Source organism: Gorilla gorilla, chromosome 18 (genome assembly GCF_029281585.2).
Source record: "Gorilla gorilla gorilla isolate KB3781 chromosome 18, NHGRI_mGorGor1-v2.1_pri, whole genome shotgun sequence".
Taxonomy (NCBI): Eukaryota; Metazoa; Chordata; class Mammalia; order Primates; family Hominidae; genus Gorilla; species Gorilla gorilla.
In genome coordinates, this window is record NC_073242.2 from 7,120,208 (window position 1) to 7,143,813 (window position 23,606).

Here is a 23,606-nt window from a genome sequence, read left to right on the forward strand (position 1 = left end):
GGCAAAAGAGAATGAGAGCCAAGCAAAAAGGGAAACCCCTTATAAAACCATCAGGTCTCGTGGGAGTTATTCACTACCACAAGAACAGTATGGGCGAAACTGCTCCCATGACTCAGTTATCTCCCACCGGGTCCCTCCCAGAACACGTGGGAATTTTGGGAGCTACAATTCAAGATGAGATTTGGGGAGGGACACAGCCAAACCATATCATAGTATCATAGTGTTTCACCATGTTGGCCAGGCTGGTCTCAAACTCCTGACCTCAAGCAATCCACCTGCCTGGACCTCCCAAAGTGCTAGGATTACAGGTGTGAGCCACCATGCTTGGCCCCAGCTTTTTGTTGTTGTTGTTGTTGTTGTTGTTGTTGTTGTTTGAGATGGAGTCTTGGACTGTTGCCCAGGCTGGAGTGCAGTGGTGCGATCTTGGCTCACTGCAACCTCTGCTTCTTGGGTTCAGGTGATTCTTCTGCCTCAGCCTCTTGAGTAGCCGGGATTATAGGCACCTGCCATCATGCCTGGCTAATTTTTATATTTTTGTAGAGACAGGGTTTTATCATGTTGGCCAGGCTGGTCTTGAACTACTGACCTCAGGTAATCCACCAGCCTTGGCCTTCCAAAGTGCTGGTATTACAGGCATGAGCCACCACTCCCGGCCTATTTTTAAAGGGTCTGGAGTCAACAGTGCATGGATCCAGAACCGTGGGAACAAAGGGGTGGGCACAAGGGCGGGGTGGGGGGTGTGAGTTTAGAGAGGCTTCTTCCTATAAAGCTGAGCATGAACTACTTGGCACGCCTGACGTTGAACCAGGAGCTGAGAACCACACAAGTTAGGAGTCAGAGCAGAGCTGCTCAGGACGTCAGTGTTGGCCCTGTCCCAGGTCAAGGGGATACCCCGGGAAGTGGCTGGACTGAGCCAAGTATCAGCTAGTAGTGGGTGCTCAAGGCTGGTGTAGAGGGGCACCGCCTCCCTGCCAGCACTGTCCTGACACTTGGACCCCATCAGCTCGTTCCAGCAGAGAACCACCCTGGGGAGGGGCCTAGCTATCTCCACTCCGCAGAGAAGTCTCCAGGAATCTGATTAACCAAGGCTGAGCCAGCGGAGAGACCAGATTCAGCATCTAAATTCCTCCCCTTGTCAGGAAAGGGAAGGTTGTGCAGAAACCTGGACAGTGGACGGCCGCGGGCACTTCCCACCCATGGCAGCAGGAGGGCGGGAGCTCAGAGAGGCTGGGCTCGCCCCATCAGTGGAGTGGGGACTGCCAGATAAAAGACGAGGCCTTTCCTGGGCAGTGAGTGAGTCCTGGGAGCCCAGGGGCTTGCCTCCACACCTTGCACCTGCCCCCAGCAGCTTTCACCTGCGGATTTCACAGCCTTTCCTGATTGTTGTTTGACTTGGTCCTTTCTGTTGGTGATTCCAATATGGTGACTTTCTAATTCGGTCATTATTTCTACTTTTATTAGCTGGCATTCTTCTGTAAAGAAGAACTTTCCTCAACGCTGAGAAGAACTACGCAGTTCCTCCTAAGAAAGGAGGATAAATGCAGCATCTTTTCTCATTTATTTATGGGTTTGTTTATTTATTTATTTTTAGAGACAGAGTCTTGCTATGTTGCCCAGGCTGATCTCAAACTCCTGGGTTCAGGCGATCCTCCCACCTCAGCCTTCCAAAGTGCTGGGATTACAGGCATGAGCCACCACACCCAGCCTTCCATCCTTTCCCTTTTTTTTTTTTTTTTTTTGAGACGGAGTCTCACTCTGTTGGCCAGTCTGGAGTGCAGTGTCGCAATCTTGGCTCACTGCAGGCTCCACCTCCCGGGTTCAAGCGATTCTCCTGCCTCAGCCTCCACAGTAACTGGGATTACAGTTGCCTGCCACCAAGCCTGGTTAATTTTTGTATTTTTAGTAGAGACAGGGTTTCGCCATGTTGGCCAGGCTGGTCCTGAACTCCTGACCTCAGGCAATCCACCCACCTTGGCCTCCCAAAGTGCTGGGATTACAGGCGTGAGCCACCACACCAGGCCCCATCCTTTCCTTTTAACGACCAGTTTCCAACTTAAAGAACAAAGGCTTCTGTTTTCCCCTTCTCGTTGCCCAGCACTTGGCCGACCAGCCTTCCTCCCTCCATTCCTCTCTTCCTTTCTATAGAAACTTCCTTGTTAAATAAAACAAGGGGGGCTGCTCCTCCAGCCCCTGGATTGGATGCACTTTCCTGATTTAAAGGAGTCCTTGGCCACTCGTGACCCCGACTTGAACTGTGGTGTCCCCCAAAGTCTCTTTCTTTCCGCCCAGGAGTGTTCACTTGCTGGGCAGGGAGGAGAAATTGGGGTGTGACCCACTCAGCACAGACCCACGCCCTGGTCATAAAGCCGTACCACTTCCCCTGCAAATCCAGCCGTTCACTGCCCCGGCCACCGGGCTGCTTTGAAGGGGGATGAGGCATGGGGGCTGCTGAACCCACAACTGTCATTGGCAGCCACTGGCTGGGGTTGAGAGAAGTCAGACTGGCTGGGGCCGTTGACCCTCGGAAGGACCACTGTCATAAGATATGAGACCAGTCAGGGGCAGCTCAGATGGGGAGAGAGGCTGGCCAGGGCTTCCTTCAGCTGGGGCTGAGCAGTGAAGGGCCTGGTTCCCCATCCTGCCCGCCCTCCTGGGCCTGGGTCTTCTCAGCAGATGGGGGCGACTGCAATGCCTCTTGGGAGGGCGATCGTGAGAGGCAGAGGCCTCTGAGTGCTGGCTGAGGGGTGTCCACCCGTGGGACATGCTCCATGCTCTTCTGTCTCGCCTGCCTCACAAGCTGAGCATGAGGAAGACCAGGCTGTGAGGTGACGCGTGCCCCCCACCCTTCCCCACAGGTGTGAATGACAGAGGTGGTGCCATCCAGCGCGCTCAGCGAGGTCAGCCTGCGCCTCCTCTGCCACGATGACATAGACACTGTGAAGCACCTGTGTGGCGACTGGTTCCCCATCGAGTAAGTGGAGTGGATTGCAGGGTTGGGGAGAGCCCATGAGCCTCAGGTGCAGAAGCTGGGCAGTGGGGGTGGGGGCCTCTCGGGCCCTTAGGACCATGCTGCAAAGGTGGGAATGGCCTGGAGGGGCCACAGGGGTCCCAGGTTACCCAGCTCATCTAGGGACCCCTGCTGCTGGGCTCTTTCCACCTCTCAGGGTGTGCAGAGTTCCCCAGAAGGGCTCTGTGAGAAATTTCAGTTACAGAGCTATCGGGTATGGTGCTATTTATAATTCAGAAAATTTAGAAGCCACTCAAGTATCTTAACAGCAAGGAGTTGGTTACATGCATTAGAGTAATTAGAGTATGTGCATATAAAAGTGCAATATTATTCAGCCGGGAAAAAAAAAACCTGTCAGAGAGTTATATTTTTTGATAGAGAAATCTTTTTTACAAGATATTAAAGGAGCCTGTAATCCCAGCACTTTGGGAGGCCAAGGAGGGCAGATCACCTGAGGTCAGGAGTTCAAGACCAGCCTGACCAACATGGAGAAACCCCGTCTCTATTAAAAATACAAAATTAGCCGGGTGTGGTGGTGCGTGCCTGTAATCCCAGCTACTTGGGAGACTGAGGCAGGAGAATCGCTTGAACCCAGGAGGCGGAGGTTGCGGTGAGCCGAGATTGCGCCATTGCACTCCAGCCTGGGCAACAAGAGCAATATTCCGTTTCAAAAAAAAAAAAAGATATTAAAGGAAAAAAGGCAGTCTAGAAAACAGTATGTACCGTGATCCTATTTTTATTTGAAAACATGTACAAGGTAAAATTTTATAATGATAAGTTTGAACTGAGCGGGGGTGAAAAAAATTTTATAAGGGGGTATGTACCATTTAACAGTGTTTCAGTATTTGAGGTGGGTAGATTAATATTAGGCCCTATGATTATTTCTTCTTGTCTGTCTTGCCTACAATATATGCACATACAGCTTTTTTGATGAAAAAAGTTGACACAAACTTTGAAAATGGAAAATGGAAAATAAGCAAGATCTTGCCAGCCACCAGCATTTCCCTGAGTGTTCACCTCAGACTGACTGAACCTCATGCTCTTGGCAGGGCGGTGGCAGGGACCCCTGTGCATCTCTGTGGAAGTGGGAACTGTCACAGTCCAGGTGATGTGGGCTGGCGGTGGCAACATGAGTTAAAAAATTGTTCTTGGCTGGGTGCAGTGGCTCATGCATGTAATCCCAGCACTTTGGGAGGCCGAGGCAGGCCTGAGGTCAGGAGTTCGAGACCAGCCTGGCCAACATGGTGAAACCTCATCTCTATTAAAAATACAAAAATTGGGCCGGGCGCAGTGGCTCACGCCTGTAATGCCAGCACTTTGGGAGGCAGAGGCGGGTGGATCACAAAGTCAGGAGTTCAAGACTAGCCTGTCCAAGGTGGTGAAACCCTGTCTCTACTAAAAATACAAAAAAATTATCTGGGCATGGTGCAGGCACCTGTAATCCCAGCTACTCGGGAGGCTGAGGCAGGAGAATCGCTTGAACCCAGGTGGCAGAAGTTGCAGTGAGCCAAGATTGTGGTACTGCACCCCAACCTGAGCGACAGTGAGACTCTGTCTCAAAATAATAATAATAATAATAATAAATTGGCCTGGTGGCACGCACCTGTAACCCCAGCTACTCGGGAGGCTGAGGTAGGAGAATCACTTGAACCCGCCAGTCAGAGGTTGCAGTGAGCTGAGATCACAACACTGAACTCCAGCCTGGGTGACAGAGTGAGACTCCATCTCAAAATAAAAATAAAAACGTGTTCTTCAGCCCAGCAGTTTAACTGCTGGAAACTAATCTAGAGAAATAAAAGCTGCAGTGAGTGCATAGATCAGACTCTGCCCAGGGTTGCCTGAGAGCCAGTGGAGCCACGCTGGACTGTGGGCCTTGGCCATGTGAGCCACCCAGCCTGCCTGTCTCTCCTGCAGTTCTCGTGGGCCTAAGGTCTCAGGTTCCCAAGACTGTGACATGAACCGGGCTGTGAGGCAGCAAAACTAAACCTACACACCCGTGAAACTCCACGTGCCTCTGTCCTCCTGACCTTGTCTCTCTGGGGCTGGGGCTGGATTCGCCTGTTAATGACCATGTCCTGGGCCTTTATGCCCACTGCTTTTTTGCCTGCTCCACTCAGAGGGGTCTTGGCCTCATTGTTGGTGAGCAGCCATTAGCAGCCTCAGCCTCACATTCCCCTTAAGGGCGGGTTCCTCCCTGTCAGGGAAGGCATTGTAAACTCAAACGTCTGTCAGCTGTGAACCCGGCTCTTCCTGGAATCACTCCACTCCCCTAGTCTTCAGTGTCCAGAAGTCTTACAGATTCTTGTAGGCACTCCTCCAGTGTCCAAGGGTGAGAAGAGCCCTAAAATCTTCACTCACCTGGTGGAGGAACAGGGCCCTGCTGCTGACTCTCCATGAGTTGCTTCCATGGAGACAATTTCATGTCGGATAAAATTATTTTTCCCGGGCCCGGCGCGGTGGCTCACACCTGTAATCCCAGTACTTTGGGAGGCCAAGACGGGCAGATCACATGAGGTCAGGAGTTTGAGACCAGCCTGACCAACATGGAGAAACCCCATCTCTACTTAAAAAAAAAAATACAAAATTAGCCGGGCGTGGTGGCACATACCTGTAATCCCAGCTACTCGGGAGACCGAACGAAGCAGGAGAATCGATTGAACCCAGGAGGCAACGGTTGCAGTGAGCCGAGATCACGCCATTGCACTCCAGCCTGGGCAACAAGAGCAAAGCTCCGTCTCAAAAGAAAAAAATTCCCATCAGAGATCCTCAGTCCTGTCTAGACAGATCACTGCTTTAAGAAGGTGGCTGTGACAGTTAGGTAGAGACTAAGTGATGGGCAAACTCCTCGGCAGCCTTAGAGCAGCAGGCAGAAGTGGCCCAGAGCTCCCTGTGGGTCTGATGTCTAGAGCACGACCACAGTTGGACTTGACCTGTGGCAGGTTCACCTGAGTATGTTCTGTTTCTCAGGTACCCAGACTCATGGTATCGTGATATCACATCCAACAAGAAGTTCTTTTCCCTTGCTGCAACCTACAGAGGTGCCATTGTGGGAATGATAGTAGCTGAAATTAAGAACAGGACCAAAATACATAAAGAGGTACGTACGTGTGTGCAGTGAGAACTTGGCAGTCACTGTCACTGGATGGGCCAAGGGGGCTTGCGATGGAATCATGCTGCCTGCTCCACAGCCATCGTCCAAGGAGCCTGTGACCCAAAGAATCCAAGTGGCCAACGACACTCGTCCCTGGCTGGTGCTTTTGTGTGTGTGTGTGTGATTTCGTGGTGCGTGGGCCTCCAGTCATGCCCAGCAGCAGGCTTCATAACCACTGTCGTTCTGAAGCAGGCATGAGCGCAGATGATGTATCAAGAATCTGCAGTTACAACGTGCTATGAAGATACCCCTGGTTTGTGTTGGCGGCAGTGTCATAGAAACTGCTAAGATTGCTTCAGCTTGTTGAAGGAAATGCTAGTTACAGTTAGAGGTCAGGGAAAGTACAGAGATAATTTTTTTTCCTCTAACTTCACAGAGCCCTTTAAGATCTAAGAACCCTTTGGGCATCCGTGGACCCAACTCAGTCTCACTTCAGGCTGGCAAACCCCAGTCTGAATGTAAACAGTAAGACCATGGCCACATTGTTCCAAATGGTTGACTTTAGTCAAGATTCTGTGTGATGATGTTGGTCATCCCAGCATCTGAGGTAATGTTTACCACCCGAGGATTTAGCCAAGGAGGGAAAAACCCACCACCAACTGGCAGATGGTTCAATTTGTTTGGCTTGAGGTTATTTCTTTAAAAGTTAGAGAAGGGGCCGGGCGCAGTGGCTCATGCCTGTAATCTCAGCACTTTGGGAGGCCGAGGTGGGCGGATCATCTGAGGTCAGGAGTTCGAGACCAGCCTGGCCAACATGGTGAAACTGCGTCTCTACTAAAAATACAAAAATTAGCCGGGCGTGGTGGCAGGCGCCTGTAATACCAGCTATTTGGGAGGCTGAGGCAGGAGAATCGCTTGAACCCAGGAGGCAGAGGTTGCAGTGAGCCGAGATCGCGCCATTGCACTCCAGCCCGAGGGACAAAAGCAAGACTTCGTCTAAAAAAAAAAAAAGAAGAAGAAGAAAAGTTAGAGAAGGGCTGGGCACAGTGGCTCACACCTATAACCCCGGCATTTTGGGAGGCCCAGGTGGGCAGATCACGAGGTCAGGAGTTCGAGACCAGCCTGGCCAACATGGTGAAACCTTGTCTCTACTAAAAGTAAAAATAAAAATAAATTAGCCAGGCATGATGGCGCATGCCTTTAATCCCAGCTACTCAGGAGGCTGAGGCACAAGAATCACTTGAACCCAGGAGGCAGTGGAGGTTGCAGTGAGCGGAGATTGCACTATTGCACTCCAGCCTGGGTGACAGAGTGAGACTCTGTCTCTAAATAAGTAAATAAAAGTGCAAGAAGGCATGTCTCTCCCTTTGAGGACCCGAATCCACTGGCATCTACCCTGTTTTGCCTGTGGTCATACTCTCTCTGGCACAGCTTTTTTCTCCTGAGTCACTTTTTCTGTCCTAGCTTCCTCCTGAGCTTTTTTCTTTGATTTTTAAGAGCTAAGATGTAGCAGAAAGCAAGTGTCAACATTCTTTTCTCTCCTTTTTTTTTTATTGAAACGGAGTCTCACTGTCACCCAGGGTGGAGTGCAGTGATGCGATCCTGATCCCAGCTCACTGCAACCTCCGCCTCTCAAGTAGGTAGGATTTTAGACGTGCGCCCCCACACCCAGCTAATTTTTGTATTTTTAGTGGAGATGGGGTTTCACCATGTTGGCCATGCTGATCTGGAACCCCTGGCCTCAAGTGATCTGCCTGCCTCGCGGGAGTGCTAGGATTACAGGTGTGAGCCACCGTGCCCAGCCTGATCTCTCTTCTTAATGGGACACATGGTCCCCCCCTTCCCCCCATGACTCATTCCCCTGAACCCCATCCCCCTCCGGGTGGCTTTCCTGAGTGCCCCCTGGTGACTGTGTGCCTGCCCCCAGGTGGCGGCTGGGTCTCTTCCTCCTCTTGAATGTGTTTGTGTTCCCTCGAGGCCGACATGGGGACCCTTTGGCTCGTGTTCCCGGCTCTCAGTAGAGGGCCCTCTGGCCTGCACGCTGGCACTCATTCCTCTCGCCCCTTCCTCTCAGGCTTACTGAGTTCAAGGTCAGGGCAAAGTAGACCCTGTTAAGAGATGTCAGCTGGGGAACAGACACCCTTCCTGCAGGCCTGGAGTAACAAGAGTGATAAGGACGCCTTCCTCCCTGGACTGACATGTCCGGGTGAACTGTGGCTTGAAGAGGGCTGGGAGAGCAGGGAGCCTGGACAGGCTGACCCCAGCCCAGCACGTGGGAGCAGAAAGGCCTTCTTGTTCTTTACGAGTTGGAAGATGGTAAGAGCCTCATGCTGATCGGATTCATGACTCCTACCCGGAATTCCATCTCTAGAACCAAGAGATGGTGGGTGGCTTTACGCAGGTGTGGCGGCGTCCTCTGCCTGTGGGGGCAGCAGAAGGGGTTGGACGGCCGCCCAAGTCTCCCTCCTCCAAGATCACCTGGGGCAGCGTGCGATTCTTTAACTGAACCTCTAAAACTTTGCATTTGTCCACTGTCCTGCATCCAGGCCTACCAGGTGACATGCGTGCATTCCCATGAGGCCTGCGTGGTGCTGTGTAGTTGTTGCCTTCATGCCATCACTTTACCTTGTGCTGGCATCAGAGCCTCATTCCCATCCTTGGCTAGGCCTCCCACACACCCCTAAGAGAAGCTCCTTTTGTGTGTGTTCTTCTTTCAGCCGGTTTTCACCAGAAGGGCGTGAACGCTCTCATTTCCTTGGGGAGTGGGGGCCCCTCTCCAGTACCTCTTGATTCTGCCCCTCCCAGTCGGTGTCCCTCTGGCTGTCGTGGGGAGTCGGTGCGGAGCCCGCCTGGGCCGGGCTGTGCAACGAGCCGTGCACCAGAAGTGTGAGCCTGACTTTCTCTCTGACTCTTCCTCTAGGATGGAGATATTCTAGCATCCAACTTCTCTGTTGACACACAAGTCGCGTACATCCTGAGTCTGGGCGTCGTGAAAGAGTTCAGGAAGCACGGCATAGGTAAGGGGAACTGGGCCCGCGGCTTGGCGCCCACCTCACCCCCTTGCCCCACCCTACCCCCATCCCATCTGCACCCAGTCTCTTCCGTGGCCCCAACAACTCTGGCTCGTGAACATCCCTCAGTCTCATCTTCCATCCTCATTCCCGTCTTGGGCCAGACCTTCATCATCCCTCCCCTGCCAGCACACCCACCACCTTCAGCCATCCTCTTTCCACATGCCCCCAGGCCTTTCTGCTGCAGCCTGGCTCAGCCCCCAGGATGGAGCTGAGGAAACCGGCACCTCTCACTTCTGCTGCCGCCACACGCACAACTCGTGTATTCACTGCTCACGATTCAGAGTAGAAAGCATGAACACGCAGGAGGAAGCAGCACTCACCGTTTCTCCGATGTCCCACCCCGCTCGGCCACACGGCCAGTGAGCAGCAGAGTCTTAATTAATTTTAAACCCAGGCCCATCTAGTCCATGTTTTCCTGGGCTCACATTTACCCTGTTTGTTGTCTGAAAGGGAGTCTCCATGCGGGCCCAGCCCATGGGAGGGCGCTACCAGGCCACCTCTGCAGTCCCTCCTAGCAGTCTGTAGCTACCAGGCTCCATCTGGCCATGAGACTTTAGGGACTTTGACAGTGGTGGTGAAGAAAGGCTGGTCTCTGATACGGTGGGCCGAGACATCTCTGAAAGACTCGTCAAAGCCCCCATCCTAGCCCAGTCATCCTTCCTTCCTAACTGCTCTGCCTGCATTACCTTTACCTCTTCTCCCCAAGGTTCCCTCTTACTTGAAAGTTTAAAGGATCACATATCAACCACCGCCCAGGACCACTGCAAAGCCATTTACCTGCATGTCCTCACCACCAACAACACAGCAATAAACTTCTATGAAAACAGAGACTTCAAGCAGCACCACTATCTCCCCTATTACTACTCCATCCGAGGGGTCCTCAAAGATGGCTTCACCTATGTCCTCTACATCAACGGCGGCCACCCTCCCTGGACGATTTTATATCCTTAACTTCTAGGGGAGAGGGACTGTGGCTTCCTGTCCATAAGGTGGCAGAGCCAGTGAGCAAGTTGGAGCTGTGGTTCCCCCTCAGATGATGTTCAGGTGGCCAAGCTTATGGACGCTTCTCTCCCTCACCTGATCGTGTTGTGGGTAAACCTGACGCACATTTGGGTAAATCGAGTTGCACATATTACCATGTTGCCCAGGCTGGTCTCGAACTCCTAAGCTCAAATGATCCGCCTGCCGCAGCCTCCCAAATTGCTGGGATTATAGGTATGATCCCCGCACCCAGCTGGAGAGCCTCCTGCTCCATTTGCACTGGGGATCAGCAGTGCACAAAACAGACAGGATCCCCTGTCCTCCCAGAGCCTGTGCTAGCAGAGGGGAAACAAGTGCGGAGAGAAGAGATTTTTACTTTTTTTGAATACTTGGGTTCAAACCTTCCTTATAGGATGCATGACCCAACGATGTGCCCTTCCCTGCTTCCTCCTCCTCAACTCTCACTGGCCCCTGACAGGTCAGAGGGAAGCCAGGAAACTTTATAATAGTCACAGAATGTGGCCCAAAAAATGCTGCACGTGTGTGTGTGTGTTTTCAAATTCATGAGTCTAAGATTTATTCATTATATAGAATAATAAGCAGGAAAGAGAGGGGTGACCCCACACTCCACAGGCCTTCTAGCTTATGTGAAGACGGGCATCCAGGGGGTCAGCACTGTTGACCCCCTCCTTGTCATAAGGACAGGGCTCTGTCCTTCTTGCTGCCCCAAAGGTTGAGAATCTAGGGAGAACCAGAAGCACCTGCTCTTCTGCCAGGCCCCTTCCCCACCCCCCGTACATCCCTGGGTGTGCTGTCCACATGCCTGCAGCCTCACTCAGAAGGCCCTTCTGTCCCCAGACCCCACCCTCTGTTATTTTGCACAGCAGAGGCCACTTCGTCTCATGAGCCTTTCCAGCTCTGCAGAGGCTTAGCGGGCTCTCAGCCTCCCAAGCCTGGCTTGCCATCTGCACACAGTCCCACAGGCCACTGCGCGGGTCCCTGATGACTGTGCCCTGGTGAGCGTGGTCAGGGCAAGTCGGAATCTTCCTTAACAGAGCCCCACGGACTACATCCAGCACCTGGGCTCTGCACTAGCCAGCCTGAGCCCCTGCTCCATTCCACACAGAGTCTACCGCCAGGCCCACAGCCTGCTCTGCAGCTTCCTGCCATGGTCGGGCATCTCCTCCAAGAGTGGCATCGAGTACAGCCGGACCATGTGATGTCGGCTGGGCAGCCGCCACCAGGCCCCACCCTTTGGCCCCCCGCAGAGCCCGCCTTCCTGTCCATCTGACCCCTTCTATTTTCTGCAAGGAGCTGCCAGCCATCTAACTGGGCTCGTCGGCCTGCCCCAGCCGCAGGCCCGGTGCTACACGGGCTCGGGAACAGAACATCGTGGGCACACGCAGAGCATGCCCATCCGTGGCAGGTACGCCACAGCAGACAGGAGGATATGGGAGCTTGGTGCCTCCAGCCACAAAAGCAGAAGGCCCTGGATGGGCACAGAGAACGGCAGAGCTGGAAGGGGCCATGGGGACTGCAGAGTCCACCACCTTGCGCACCAGCACAGCCCAGAGGTTTGGTGACTTGTGCCAAGCTAACACAGCAGGCTCCACGGCCACTGGGCTGTGCACCCGACTTTGGATCCATCAGTGCCTTTATTTGTGTGGGGACCGAGAGGCGCCTAGTGGCTGCAGGCAGACACCATGGCCTGGAGAAGGGCTCATGCTCCTGGAGCACCCAGGCCCAGCTGTGTGGCCCATAGGCGGGGTGTGGGGTGGGCAGAGTGTATCCGCCGGGCCTTCACCCTGCCCTGCTCTTCTCTTTCCCACAGGCTCTTCAGCTCCCCTTCCTGCTTCTGGAAACCTCTGCCTGCTGCCCTGGCCCTGCCCCCCTGCGCATGCACCGTCCCCAGGGCTGACCCAGCGTGGTTGCATTCACTGGGAGGGGGCTGCCCTCACTGGGCCTCTCCCACTCCACTGCCTGTTCTTGCAGCTCCTTCCTGGAAAGCTGGAGGGGACTTTGTCCTGCAAGGGAGGAACGCAAGTATTATGGACACACTTGACCGTAAAGGCACGGAAGCCTCGGAACAAGGGGGCGCAATAAAGGGAATGGCCCGTCCCCCTCCAGAACCAGCCCAAAGAAGCCTGGGGCGTGAGGAGTGGCCTCCGCTCCTCCATGAGGGGCTGATGAGGGGTGGGCAGCCTGGGGGAGGTTTTCCTCGCAAGCACAGAGCTCTGAGGCTCAGCCCCCCGGCACAGGCGGTCACGCATCGGGACGGTTCCTACTCCTCAGCACCTTCCGTGCAGTTACCAGTGCCCTGGGAGGTCACACTGCCCGTCGGACCTTGGCATGCTCCATTCAGCTGACCTGCTGAGGACAGGCATCGCCGAGACTCCTTGGGTCCTCCCCGCCCTCCCTCATGCTGCCACAAGCTGCTGCTCCGAGGTCTGGCCACATGCAGACTGGAGGAAGCTGAGCTCGACATTAGGCCTCAAGGCTGCCATGTGTCTCGTAGGGCCTGGCCTTGTGGGCAGGGGGCAGTCCTGTGCCTTGTGGGCCCTCAGCCTCTGAGGGCAGAGACGCTGTGAGTGCCGCAGGTGCATCACACAGTTCTAGCATCCTCTCCACCCTGCATTCCAAATGCTGCTTGCTGCCTGCCCTGCCCTCCGATGCAGGGGTGGGGTGGGGGGCGGAGTCCCACCCAGCATAGCTGCAGTGTCACAAAGCCATGGCAGAGGGTCCTAGCAGCGCCACCCTGCCCCAGCCTGAGGAGGAGGGAGAGGGAGGAACAACCCTGGGCAGATGGGGCCTCAGGGACCTGTGTCATTCCTCCTCCAGAGCTGCCCAGCCGCGGGCTTTCAGGGTGCTGGGGCAGCCCCAGGTCCCCTGTTGACCTCAGTTGGGGCCAGGGGCCCTCAGAATGAAGGCAGGCACCAGGCAGGAGCAGCATCCCCCTCCTTGACGGTGCTGGCAGGAGGGCCGCGCCATGCTGACTGCCTGAACCTCTGCTGACCTGATGGTGCTGGCGGGAGGGCCGCACCATGCTGACTGCCTGAATCTCTGCTGAGGCTGCCTGCCTGCCAGGCGCAGCTCAGCGCCCTCTCCACTGCGAATCAGTGGCGATCATGTGATTTCTATTTCTGCCCCACAGGGTAAGGGACGAGTCTTCTGGAAGGCTCTGCCATGGACATTTGTCCTCGGGCTCAGAGGCCCCACCCTGCCCCGCGCCTGCCCCTAATCACTGCAGTGTCCAGCCCCGTGTTGAACAGATTGTAGCGTTCTGTCTCATTATGAGCAAATAAATAGACTTTCATTGGAGTTCGTCATATCCTGTTTCCCGCACCCGCCTGGCTGCACCTCGGGCCTCATCCTGAAGCTGAAGTTGGCCTCGAGCTGCTTGTCACTGGCAAGGCCCCAGGATGGCTTCCAGATAAAGGGGCCAGTGGTTTTGTGTGATTAACCCTGCCAGGGAATGAGAACCTTTGGCCGGGCACGGTGGCTCATGCCTGTAATTCCAGCACTTTGGGAGGCCGAAGTGGGCGGATCACGAGGTCAGATCGAGACCAGCCTGGCCAACATGGTGAAACCTCGTCTCTACTAAAATACAAAAATTAACCGGGCGTGGTGGTGTGCACCTGTAGACCCAGCTACTCGGGAGCCTGAGGCAGGAGAATCGCTTGAACCCAGGAGGCGGAGGTTGCAGTGAGCTGAGATGGCGCCATTGCACTCCAGCCTGGTGACAGAGCGAGACTCCAGAAAAAGAATGTGAAACTGGGAAAGAGGTTCTAGAGTTGAGAAGCACATTAGGTCCTTTTTTCACTGGAAGGTCCCCAGCAGCTGCCCTGTCTGGGCATCTCCCTGGCTGTAGGCCTTGAGCTGGGGCCCAGTCCAGGCAGGCGGCTCCAAGGGTGATTTGGTGCACCCCACTGTGGAGCCTGAGGTGTGTGCCCGCCCAGCACAGACCTGGTGCTTCCGTCAGCCTCTCATGGAAACTTCTGGCCACTCTCAAGGGATGATGTTGTTCCTCTTAGAGATGAGGAGAACTGGCTCGGGGGCTGGGAGTTACCAAGGAGCCACACAGTTTGTGAGTGTTGGGCCCAGGCCACTCTGAAGCCTGCGTGGCTGCTCTGTTACACCATTCCTGTGCCTTTGACCTCAGCCAGTGGCCGGGAGACATGCAACTTGCCGAGGGTCCTCCCAGGAGAGGGTCTGAAGCATCTGCAAGATGGAGTAGGGGTGGACGCTGGTGCCCTGGGAGGCCAGGCAGCTGGGCGCGGTGGACACATGTCCAAAGCCATGGGGTGAGTGAAACCAGATTAACCCGCTGAGCTTCCCCACGGGAGCGTCTGCTGGGGAGACACAGTCTCAGTTACTCCAGCAAGGACAGTTGCACCTTTGCTAATGAGTCAGCTTGCGGTTAAGAGGGTAACTCTTGGGGGCCCTTGGTCAATCGTGTGACCAATTAGTAACTTGCCCAGGTGGGGCTGCGGCTCCTCAGGCCCTGCTTCAGTGAGGCCAGGCAGGACTGCCACTGCTCCAGGCCTCTCACCATAGCCCCACCGGACCGCAGAGCTGGGACACAAACGCTCGTGCTCCACTGGGGGGCAGAAAGGGACCCAGGGAGAGGTAGGACACACACAGGATGCACCCGGACATAGCACAGAGGCCAGCCCTGAACGGAGCGGGCTCTGCCCCAGGCCTGCTCAGGGGTGGAGCCCGAGGCAGCCTTGGGTCTCCCCGCTCCCTGCACACACCACCCAAGGATCTCCTATAGGGTAGGGGTCCTTCATACTTTCAGGACAGAGACAGACTCCTAGTCTTCCATTCCTAGCCCACCGGCGTTGGGGGACTCACGGGGTAAGGGGCGTGCGCAGGGATGGTCAGTGTGTATTTTCTTTCTTTTTTTTTTTTTTTGAGATGGAATCTCACTCTGTTGCCCAGGCTGGAGTGCAGTGGTGTGATCTCGGCTCACTGCCAGCTCGGCCTCCCAGGTTCCCGCCATTCCGCTGTCTCAGCCTCCCGAGTAGCTGGGACTACAGGCGCCTGCCACCATGCCTGGCTATTTTTTTGTATTTTTAGTAGAGACGGGGTTTCACCATGTTAGCCAGGATGGTCTCGATCTCCTGACCTCGTGATCTGCCCGCCTCGGACTCCCAAGGTGCCGGGATTACAGGCGTGAGCCACCGCGTCCGGCCAAGGTCAGTGTGTATTTTCATGAGCGTCCGCTTGCTCAGGCCAAGTGCTGCTTTCTCCGCATCGACTCCCACCCCAGCGTGCCACGACTGTGGCTTTTTTGCCTCTCAGTCTGTTGGAGTGCTTCTCAAAAAGGCTTTGGGAGGTTTTGCGGGAGGGACTGTCTAGAGGCCAATTTAGGGCCAGTTTTCTTTGGGGCCAGCATGTGGCTGCAGCAGGTGTCCTTCTCAGGGGTAAGATCCTGGCTACAGCTGTCTGTGGCTGAGTTACAGACTGTCTTTTTTTTTTTTTTTTTTTGAGACGGAGTCTTGCTCTGTCGCCCAAGCTGGAGTGCAGTGGCGTGATCTCGGCTCACTGCAAGCTCCGCCTCCCGGGTTCACACCATTCTCCCGCCTCAGTCTCTGGAGTAGCTGGGACTACAGGTGCCCACCACCATGCCTGGCTAATTTTTTTTTGTATTTTTAGTAGAGATGGGGTTTCACCGTGTTAGCCAGGATGGTCTCGATCTCCTGACCTCGTGATCTGCCGACCTCGGCCTCCCAAAGTGCTGGGATTACAGGCATGAGCCACCGTGCCTGCCGGAGTTAACAGACTATCTTAAAGCTTCACAGCCTAAGCAGGGGCCATTCTGTTTGCTTCCAATTCCAGCTGGGACAGGAGTCAACAGGGACTCCATGTGGTATTAGCCAGGCAGGCTGGCAGGGCTGGAGGACCTGTGTGAAAGATGGCCCTACCCACAGGGCTGCCCACAGTGAGCTCAGCAGTGGCCATGGGCTTGGCTCCTTCCTTCCATGGCTTCCTCAGGCTAGGCTGGTTTTGCACCATACCACAGTCCCATGGTAGACTCCTTACGGGGCCACTGACCTCCTGGGAAGCTGCCAGGCTTCCTTACTGCCCAGAAGTGACACCCCACCACTTCTGCCACATTCTACTGGTAAAGCAGGATCTGGAGCCTGTCCCAATTCAAGGGGAGGGGGCTACACAGGGGCCAGAACACCAAGACACGTGGCTCATCCGGGGTAGCAGAAGGGCCACTGACCATGGCCTGGGACCCCCACCCACCCACCCAAAATCTGGAGCCTGGGGCAACCTGTGCTCCTCTCTGAGCCTCCACTCTTTGTTCAGAAGTGAGTGGAGTCCAGGTGCGGTGGCTGACGCCTGTAATCCCAGTACTTTAGGAGGCCAAGGTGGGAGGATCTCTTAAGCTCAGGGGTTCAAGACCAGCCTGGGCAACATAGTGAGACCCTCATCTCTTAAAGAAATAGAAAATCGGCCAGGCGCGGTGGCTCACACTGGTAATCCCAACACTTTGGGAGGCTGAGGAGGGCGGATCACGAGGTCAGGAGATCGAGACCATTCTGCCTAACACGGTGAAACCCCATCTCTATTAAAAATACAAAAAATTAGCCGGGCGTGGTGGCAGGCGCCTGTAGTCCCAGCTACTCAGGAGGCTGAGGCAGGACAATGGTGTGAACCCAGGAGGCGGAGGTTGCGGTGAGCCGAGATCACGCCACTGCACTCCTGCCTGGGCGACAGAGCAACACTCCGTCTCAAAAAAAAAAAAAAAAAAAAATTAGCTGGGCATGGTGGCCCACGCCTGTAGTCTCTGCTACTCAGGAGGCTGAGATGGGAGGGTCACTTGGCTCAGGAGCTCAAGGCTGCAGTGAGCTATGATTGTTAAACATAGGGCACAGCGTGGAGCCTCACCTATAATCCCAGCACTTTAGGAGGTGGAGGCAGGAGCATTGCTTGAGGCTGGGAGTTGGAGACCAGGGGCAACAAAGCAAGACCCTTTCTCTACCAAAAAAAAGTTTGTAATTAGCTGGACATGGTGGCAACTGCCTTTGGTTCTAGCTACTCAGGAGGCTGAGGCAGGAAGATCACTTGAGGCCAGGAGTTCAAGGCTGCAGTGAGTTAAGATCATGCTACTGCACTCCAGCCTGGGAGATAGTGAGACACTGTCTCAAAAAAAAAAAAAAAAAAAGGGAAAAAAAGAGTGGATTAGGCCCCTAACGGTCTCCAAGCTCCAAGGACTTTGTATTGCTGGCCTCTGTGCGGCCTCAGTTATGCCCAGCGTCCGCAGCTGGTGGCTGGTGCAGGCGTCCCTCCGTGTTTCCTCAGCAGCCTCCCTAATGTCAGTCTTTAAGTGGTCTCTTGGATCCACCTGGCCTCTGCGTCTCTGGGGAGTGAGTGTTGTGGGAGAGAGAGAAGGCAGCTGCCCCTCCGCCACCCCATGTGACTCATCAGTGGACCTCAGGCCAGCTGCATCCCACCCACACCTGCCCCATCACAGCTGCTCTTGGGAGCAGCATGTAAACACCTGCTCTCTCAGAGCTCCCCCTCCTGGGGACCGCTATAGCCTTGGGTGTCCACCACCCCGGGCCATGCCTGCATGCTTAGAACAACCCATAACACCACCCAAGGACTGAAGCCTCCAGGACCTGCTGTCCCAGGGACACAAGAACTGTCCAGGGTGGGTACAGGGGAAGGGAAGGAGCCTGGCTGTCCTGGGCACTTCACATGCGACCTGGCAGGAGCCCAAAGCAGGGGTGGCGCTGAGCCCTAGCCTGACCCGGGCTGCACAGGCTGGAGTGACCAGACGGGAAGGTCACTGAGGCAAACCCAGGTGCTCCCATCTTCTCCCCATAGGATGGAGACCTGGTGGAATAGAACAAGTGTATTAGTCCGTCTTGACACTGCTTCCTGAGACTGGGTTATTTATAAACAAAAGAGGTTTAATTGACTCAGCGTTCCAAGTGTCTGGGAGGCCTCAGGAAACTTACCATCACCATGGAAGGCAAAGGGGAAGCAGGCACCTTCTTGGCAAGGCGGCAGGACAGAGAGAGAGAGAGGCGGTGGTGGGGAGGAAGGGTGGAACTGCCAAATACATTATTTTTTTCTTTTTTTGAGACAAGAGTCTCACTGTCACCCAGGCTGGAGTGCAGTGGCACAATCTCGGCTCACTGCAAGCTCTGCCTCCCGGGTTCATGCCATTCTCCTGCCTCAGCCTCCTGAGTAGCTGGGACTACAGGCGCTTGCCACCATGCCCGGCTAATTTTTGTATTTTTAGTACAGACAGTGTTTCACCACGTTAGCCAGGATGGTCTTGATCTCCTGACCTCGTGATCCGCCCGCCTCAGCCTCCCAAAGTGTTGGCATTACAGGCGTGAGCCACTGCGCCTGGCCCACCGCCAAACACTTTTAAACCATCAGATCTTGTGTTAACTCACTATCATGAGAGCAGCATGGCGGAACCCCCCCCACCCCCCACCCCATGATTCCAATCACCTCCCATGAGATCCCTCCCTCAACACATGGGGATTACAATTGGAGATGAAATTTGGGTGGGGACACAGCCTAACTGTATCAGCAGGCTTCTCATCCACAATAACAGTGCTCCCCAGGGACACCGGACAATGTCTGGAGACACTTGCTGTCACAGCTTAGAGGAGGGTGCTACAGATACCAAGTGGGTGGTGGCCAGAGATGCTGCTTCACATCCTACATGCACAGGACAGCCTCCATCCCAAAGAAAGATCCCATCCCAAACATCAACAGAGTCGAGTGGAGACACCCCGTCACAGAGGAAGCCCACACCTGGGTGCCCAGAGTCTGGTCTGGCTGGGAGGAGAAGGGCTGTGCTCATCCTGCCCAGAGGGACCTGGGAGCTGGGGTCCCGCGGAGCAGTGACCTCACCTGGTAGGGGGCAGGTGGGGCCCAGGTCCACATCCCTGCCTCTGCTGCTGTCCTCCCTGGTGCCCTCCCTGACCCCGCCCTGCCTTCATCCACTGTGCCCTCCGCCCACAATGCCATGGCCTGCATTTAGGATCCTCCTGAGGCAGGAGGATCACTTGAGCTCAGGAGTTTGAGACCAGCCTGGGCAACATAGCAGGACCCCCTCCCCCCAACTCTTAAAACAACAGAAAATTAGGCCGGGCGCGGCGGCTCACTCCTGTACTCCCAGCACTTTGGGAGGCTGAGGTCAGGAGATGGAGATCATCCTGGCTAACACGGTGAAACCCCGTCTCTACTAAAAAGATACAAATAAATTAGCTGGGCGTGGCGGCGGGCGCCTGTAGTCCCAGCTACTCGGGAGGCTGAGGCAGGAGAATGGCGTGAACCTGGGAGTCGGAGCTTGCAGTGAGCCGAGATTGCACCACTGCACTCCAGCCTGGGCCACAGAGCAAGACTCCGTCTCAAAAAAAAAAAAAAAAAAAAAAAAAAAAAAAAAGTCTGTAACTCAGCCACAGACAGCCATAGCCAGGATCTCACCTCTGAGGACATCTGCTGCAGCCACATGCTGGCCCCAAAGGAAACTGGCTCTAAATTGGCCTCTAGACAGTTCTAGACTGCATCTCAAAAAAAAAAAAAAAAAGAAAAGAATATTAGCCAGGCATGGTGGCTGAAAAGGTGGGCTGTTGAGCCCCTACCCACCCTGTGGAGCCAAGCTCAGCAGTGTCTCATCCAGGAAGCTCTCACAGACTACTTCCTTGGTGTTCCCACAGGCCCTTGCCCTAGCTCACGCCTCTCATGCCCTGGCAACTAAGGTTGGGGTGCGGCAGACCCATCCCTGGAGAGACACAGGACTGTTTTTCTCACCAAACTGGCCTGATGACAGACAGGCAGATGGACAAGAACGTGCAGGCCTTGGCTTTTATTGAGATCAGACCTGTGGGCTCCCCGGCCTCTCAGGGAGGTGGTGGCGGGGGGGCCTGATTCTGCACTCAGCCCGGCCTCCCAGGTACAAGTGGCTGACTGGAGTCTAAGCAGGCTGCAAGGGCACGGCCATGCTTCTATTGCTTCTGCCCCTCCCTTGGAACCTCCTCCTCATCCCTCTCCCCATCACATTCTCCCGAGGCCCAGGCCTGGGCGCTGGGCCACTGCCTGGGCCGCCCCATGTGGCAGGACCACTGCCGGGGGCTGAGCCCCTCCTGCTCAGGCTGCCTCCTCGGCCATCCTGCTCCTCCTGTCCCCAGTCCTGGCACTCGGGATCCCTATGGCCTCTCCAGGGCCCCAGAGCAGGTTCTCTTGCACAAGGGACACATGGCCTCTTCCCAGGTCCCCCAGGACCTCTTGGGCCTTAGCCCCAAGCCCTCAGGAGGACTAGGCTGGGGGAGGGCACCCTTGTCTGGGTCCATGCTGGAACTGGAAGCTGAGGAAAGAGGAGAGAAAGGAGTCACTTCAGGGACCCAAGGGGAGGCTCGCGGGGAGGCTGGCAGCCCACCCTGGGGTTCCCAGAATCCGATATTCTTGAAAACAGAAGGGAGGAGGGCAATGCTTCCTCCTTAACAGAATCCCGAGGGGAGGGAGGAGGTTGAGGGAAGAGAATGGTTCAAGTTGGAAGGACCCCCATCTAATCTGAACCCTCATTTTACAAGTGAGAAAACTGAGGCCCAGCAAGGGAGACAGATTCCAAGGCCCCTCACCGAGTGTGGAGCTGGGGCAGTCACCCAATCCTCCCTCCCAGATCCTCCCTTTTTCTCGCACCGCTTTGTCCCTGGTGGATTCTCCAGACCCCGCTCAACTGTGCGTGATGCAGGGATGGGGACAGATTCATCAAGATCTTGGCCTTCTGGGCCATGGTGCCACTGTGGAGGCTTGGGAGTGTAGAAGGGCCCGCCTGAGGCCCCAGCCCAACCATCCCCTAGGGTCTTCCCCCGTGCCCAGTCCTGCCTTGACAGCTCACCACTGCTTCCCAGGCTGTCCCTGGGCAATCGGGCTTCCAAAAGGGCTGAACAGAGGCTGTTACGTGGGCCCAGAGTCCCCTGTGGCAGGTCCAGGGCCCAGGCTGTGCCCTCAGGCTGTGGCAGGCAGCCCCCAGCCATAAGCCGGCCCAGCCAGTGGCTCTCACACTGGCCAGTGCGTGGCAGGTGGCTCTCCAGGTAGAGGCCCAGGCCCCGGAGGTGGCGCAGCGGGAAGTTCTTGGGCTTGCTTCCCTGGGCACTGGGGCACTGCGGCTGTGGGGACCCCAGGCCCCCCTCGTAGATGTTGGGGGGTGCGTCGGGGTGGCCGGGGCGTCCTTGGGCCTGGCTCACTGCATCTGCAGAGGAGACAGCGGGAGGGTGGTGGCCAGCCCCCCACAGCAGCCATGAGGGGAGGGTGCAGTCACATGCCTCTGAGACCAGGTCACATGATGGGCTACACCCCCAGCCAGCCTGGCCTCAGTTTACCTGTGTGTCAAATAGTCTCAGTCCACTGCCTCCCCTGCCCATGCCCAAGACATGACTCCTCTTCCCACTCCCCACCAACAGGGAGGCCTGGGAAGCCTCGGGCCTTGGTACTGAGAGTGCTTTCAGGACTTCAAGTGCTTTCTACTACCCTGTTCTGCCCGCTACCCTAGGAAGAGTATTCTGGTCCCCACAGAGAAATTGCACAGTGGGTTTGAGAAAAAGTGACCAGCCCAGGGGCTCATGGCCTGGCCCAGTGGCCATTCCCCTCTCCCAAGCTTACATATCCCTGAGGCCACCCCTCGGCTTTGGGCCCAGGTGGGGCAGAAGCCTATCTCTCTTCCTGCCACTCCTCCCCACAGCCCGGCACCTTCTCTTATGTGCAGCTCAGAAAATGCACAGACCAAGGCTTCCATGGAGGGCCAGTGTGGTGGGGAGGAGCGACCAGGACTTGGGTGCAGCAGGGCCCTGCTCTCCCCTGCCTAGGGGGTACATTGGCAGGTCTCCCCTGGCAACTGGGTCTTATGACATCACGGGGAAGACTCCCAGCCTTCCTGGACTCCTAGTTTGGGAGAGGACAGTGCCCAAGGCAAGGGCAGGGTGAAAGAAAGGCATGGGAAGGGGCCAGAACCCCGGGGGAAGTCCCTGGTCCCTCTGGCTGGGGTCAGGCCACATAAAACAGACTCAGCTCTGGCAAACTGGAGAGTCCTTCTCTCAGGTGATCTCTTGGGGCCAGCTTCCTCATCTGGGGTGGGAAATGAGGGTTCAGGAGTACAGACCTAGGAAGACCTAGGTCGGTACTTCGAAAATGCTGAAAAGGGGCTGGGGGCGGTGGCTCATGCCTGTAATCCCAGCACTGTGGGAGGCCGAGGCAGGCTGATCAGTTGAGGTCTGTGGGAGGCCGGGGTGGGCGGATCATGAGGTCAGGAGATCGAGACCATCCTGGCTAACACGGTGAAACCCCGTCTCTACTAAAAATACAAAAAAATTAGCCAGGCGTGGTGGCGGGAGCCTGTAGTCCCAGCTACTCAGGAGGCTGAGGCAGGAGAATGGCGTGAACCCGGGAGGCGAAGCTTGCAATGAGCCCAGATCGCGCCACTGCACTCCAGCCTGGGCTGCATAGCGAGACTCCGTCTCAAAAAAAAAAAAAAAGTTAAACATTCATCTTTCCGGACCTGGCCAAGCAGGAAGCGCCATCATGGGAGTTGACGTCCGCCACAAGAAGGACCTAAAGGTTCGGCGCAAGGAGCCCAAGAGCCAGGATATCTAACTGAGGCTGTTTGTTGGTCAAGCTGTACAGGTTACCGTCCAGACGAACTAACTCCACATTCAACCAGGTTGTGCTGAAGAGGTTGTTTATGAGTCGCACCAACCGGCCACCTCTGTCCGTTTCCCGGATGATCCGGAAGATGAAGCTTCCTGGCTGGGAAAACAAAACGGCCGTGGTTGTGGGGACGCTTAACGGATGACGCGAGGGTTCAGGAGGTGCCCAAACTTAAGGTGTGTGTGCTGCCCGTGACCAGCCGGCCCGCAGCGGCATCCTCAGGGTGGGGGGCAAGATCCTGACTTTCGATCAGCTGGCCCTGTACTCCCTCAAGGACGGCGGCCCCGTCCTACTCTCCGGTCTTCGCAAGGGCCGACAGGTGTACCGGCATTTCGGCAAGGCCCTGGGAACCCCACACAGCCACACCAAACCCTATTTCCGCTCCAGGGACCAGAAGTTCGAGCGCGCCAGAGGCCTACGCTACAAAAACGAACCCTTTTATTAAAAAGATTTTGGATGCTGACAAAAAAACAAAAAGTTAAAACATTCAATTTTCTCTTGTCACAGACGACCTGATTTTTCTTTTTTTCTTTTTTTTTTTTTTTTTAAGATGGAGTCTCACTTTGGCGCCCAGGCTGGAGTGCAGTGGCGCTATCTCGGTTCACTGCAACCTCCGCCTCCCGAATTCAAGAGCTTCTCCTGCCTCGGCCTCCCCAGTAGGTGGGATTACAGGCACCCACCACCACGCCCAACGAATCTTTGTATTTTTAGTAGAGACAGGCTTTCGCCATGTTGGCCAGGCTGGTCTCAAACTCCTGACGTCAGGTGA

At 55.5% G+C, this 23,606-nt stretch overlaps 2 protein-coding genes and 1 pseudogene across 15 annotated transcripts in view; 2 read left to right on the top strand and 1 right to left on the bottom strand.

Annotated features, from left to right (window-relative positions):
- Window positions 1–13,471, top strand: part of NAA60 (N-alpha-acetyltransferase 60, NatF catalytic subunit) — a 43,011-nt gene extending 29,540 nt beyond the window's left edge. For 6 of the 12 annotated variants that reach the window (XM_063699466.1, XM_055365129.2, XM_063699465.1 and 3 more), the window contains 5 exons: window positions 2,856–2,971; window positions 5,975–6,104; window positions 9,019–9,115; window positions 9,879–10,113; window positions 11,217–11,376. In XM_063699466.1, the coding sequence (XP_063555536.1) occupies window positions 2,862–2,971; window positions 5,975–6,104; window positions 9,019–9,115; window positions 9,879–10,113; window positions 11,217–11,373 (729 nt within the window). In that variant the 5' untranslated portion in view covers window positions 2,856–2,861 and the 3' untranslated portion in view covers window positions 11,374–11,376. Of the gene's footprint in view, window positions 1–741; window positions 1,568–2,855; window positions 2,972–5,974; window positions 6,105–8,172; window positions 8,415–9,018; window positions 9,116–9,878; window positions 10,114–11,216 lie in introns of those variants that run through there. The other 6 variants (XM_055365127.2, XM_063699470.1, XM_063699468.1 and 3 more) reach the window with 5 other exon arrangements.
- Window positions 13,472–19,871: 6,400 nt separating this feature from the next.
- On the bottom strand, window positions 19,872–22,830 carry C18H16orf90 (chromosome 18 C16orf90 homolog). 3 transcript variants are annotated; one of them, XM_063699471.1, is made up of 3 exons: window positions 22,689–22,830; window positions 21,033–21,386; window positions 19,872–20,498 (listed from the first exon to the last, which is right to left on the bottom strand). In XM_063699471.1, exons 1-3 carry the CDS (start codon window positions 22,711–22,713, stop codon window positions 20,341–20,343), a joined length of 537 nt encoding a protein of 178 aa, XP_063555541.1. In that variant the 5' UTR covers window positions 22,714–22,830; the 3' UTR covers window positions 19,872–20,340. The 3 variants fall into 3 exon arrangements, with proteins under 3 accessions (XP_063555541.1, XP_055221112.1, XP_004057139.1); XM_055365137.2 differs by lacking the exon at window positions 22,689–22,830 and adding an exon at window positions 21,918–22,097; XM_004057091.5 differs by lacking the exon at window positions 22,689–22,830 and adding an exon at window positions 21,884–22,005.
- LOC101152818 (large ribosomal subunit protein eL18-like) lies at window positions 22,712–23,295 on the top strand (annotated as a pseudogene).
- Window positions 23,296–23,606: the final 311 nt, after the last annotated feature.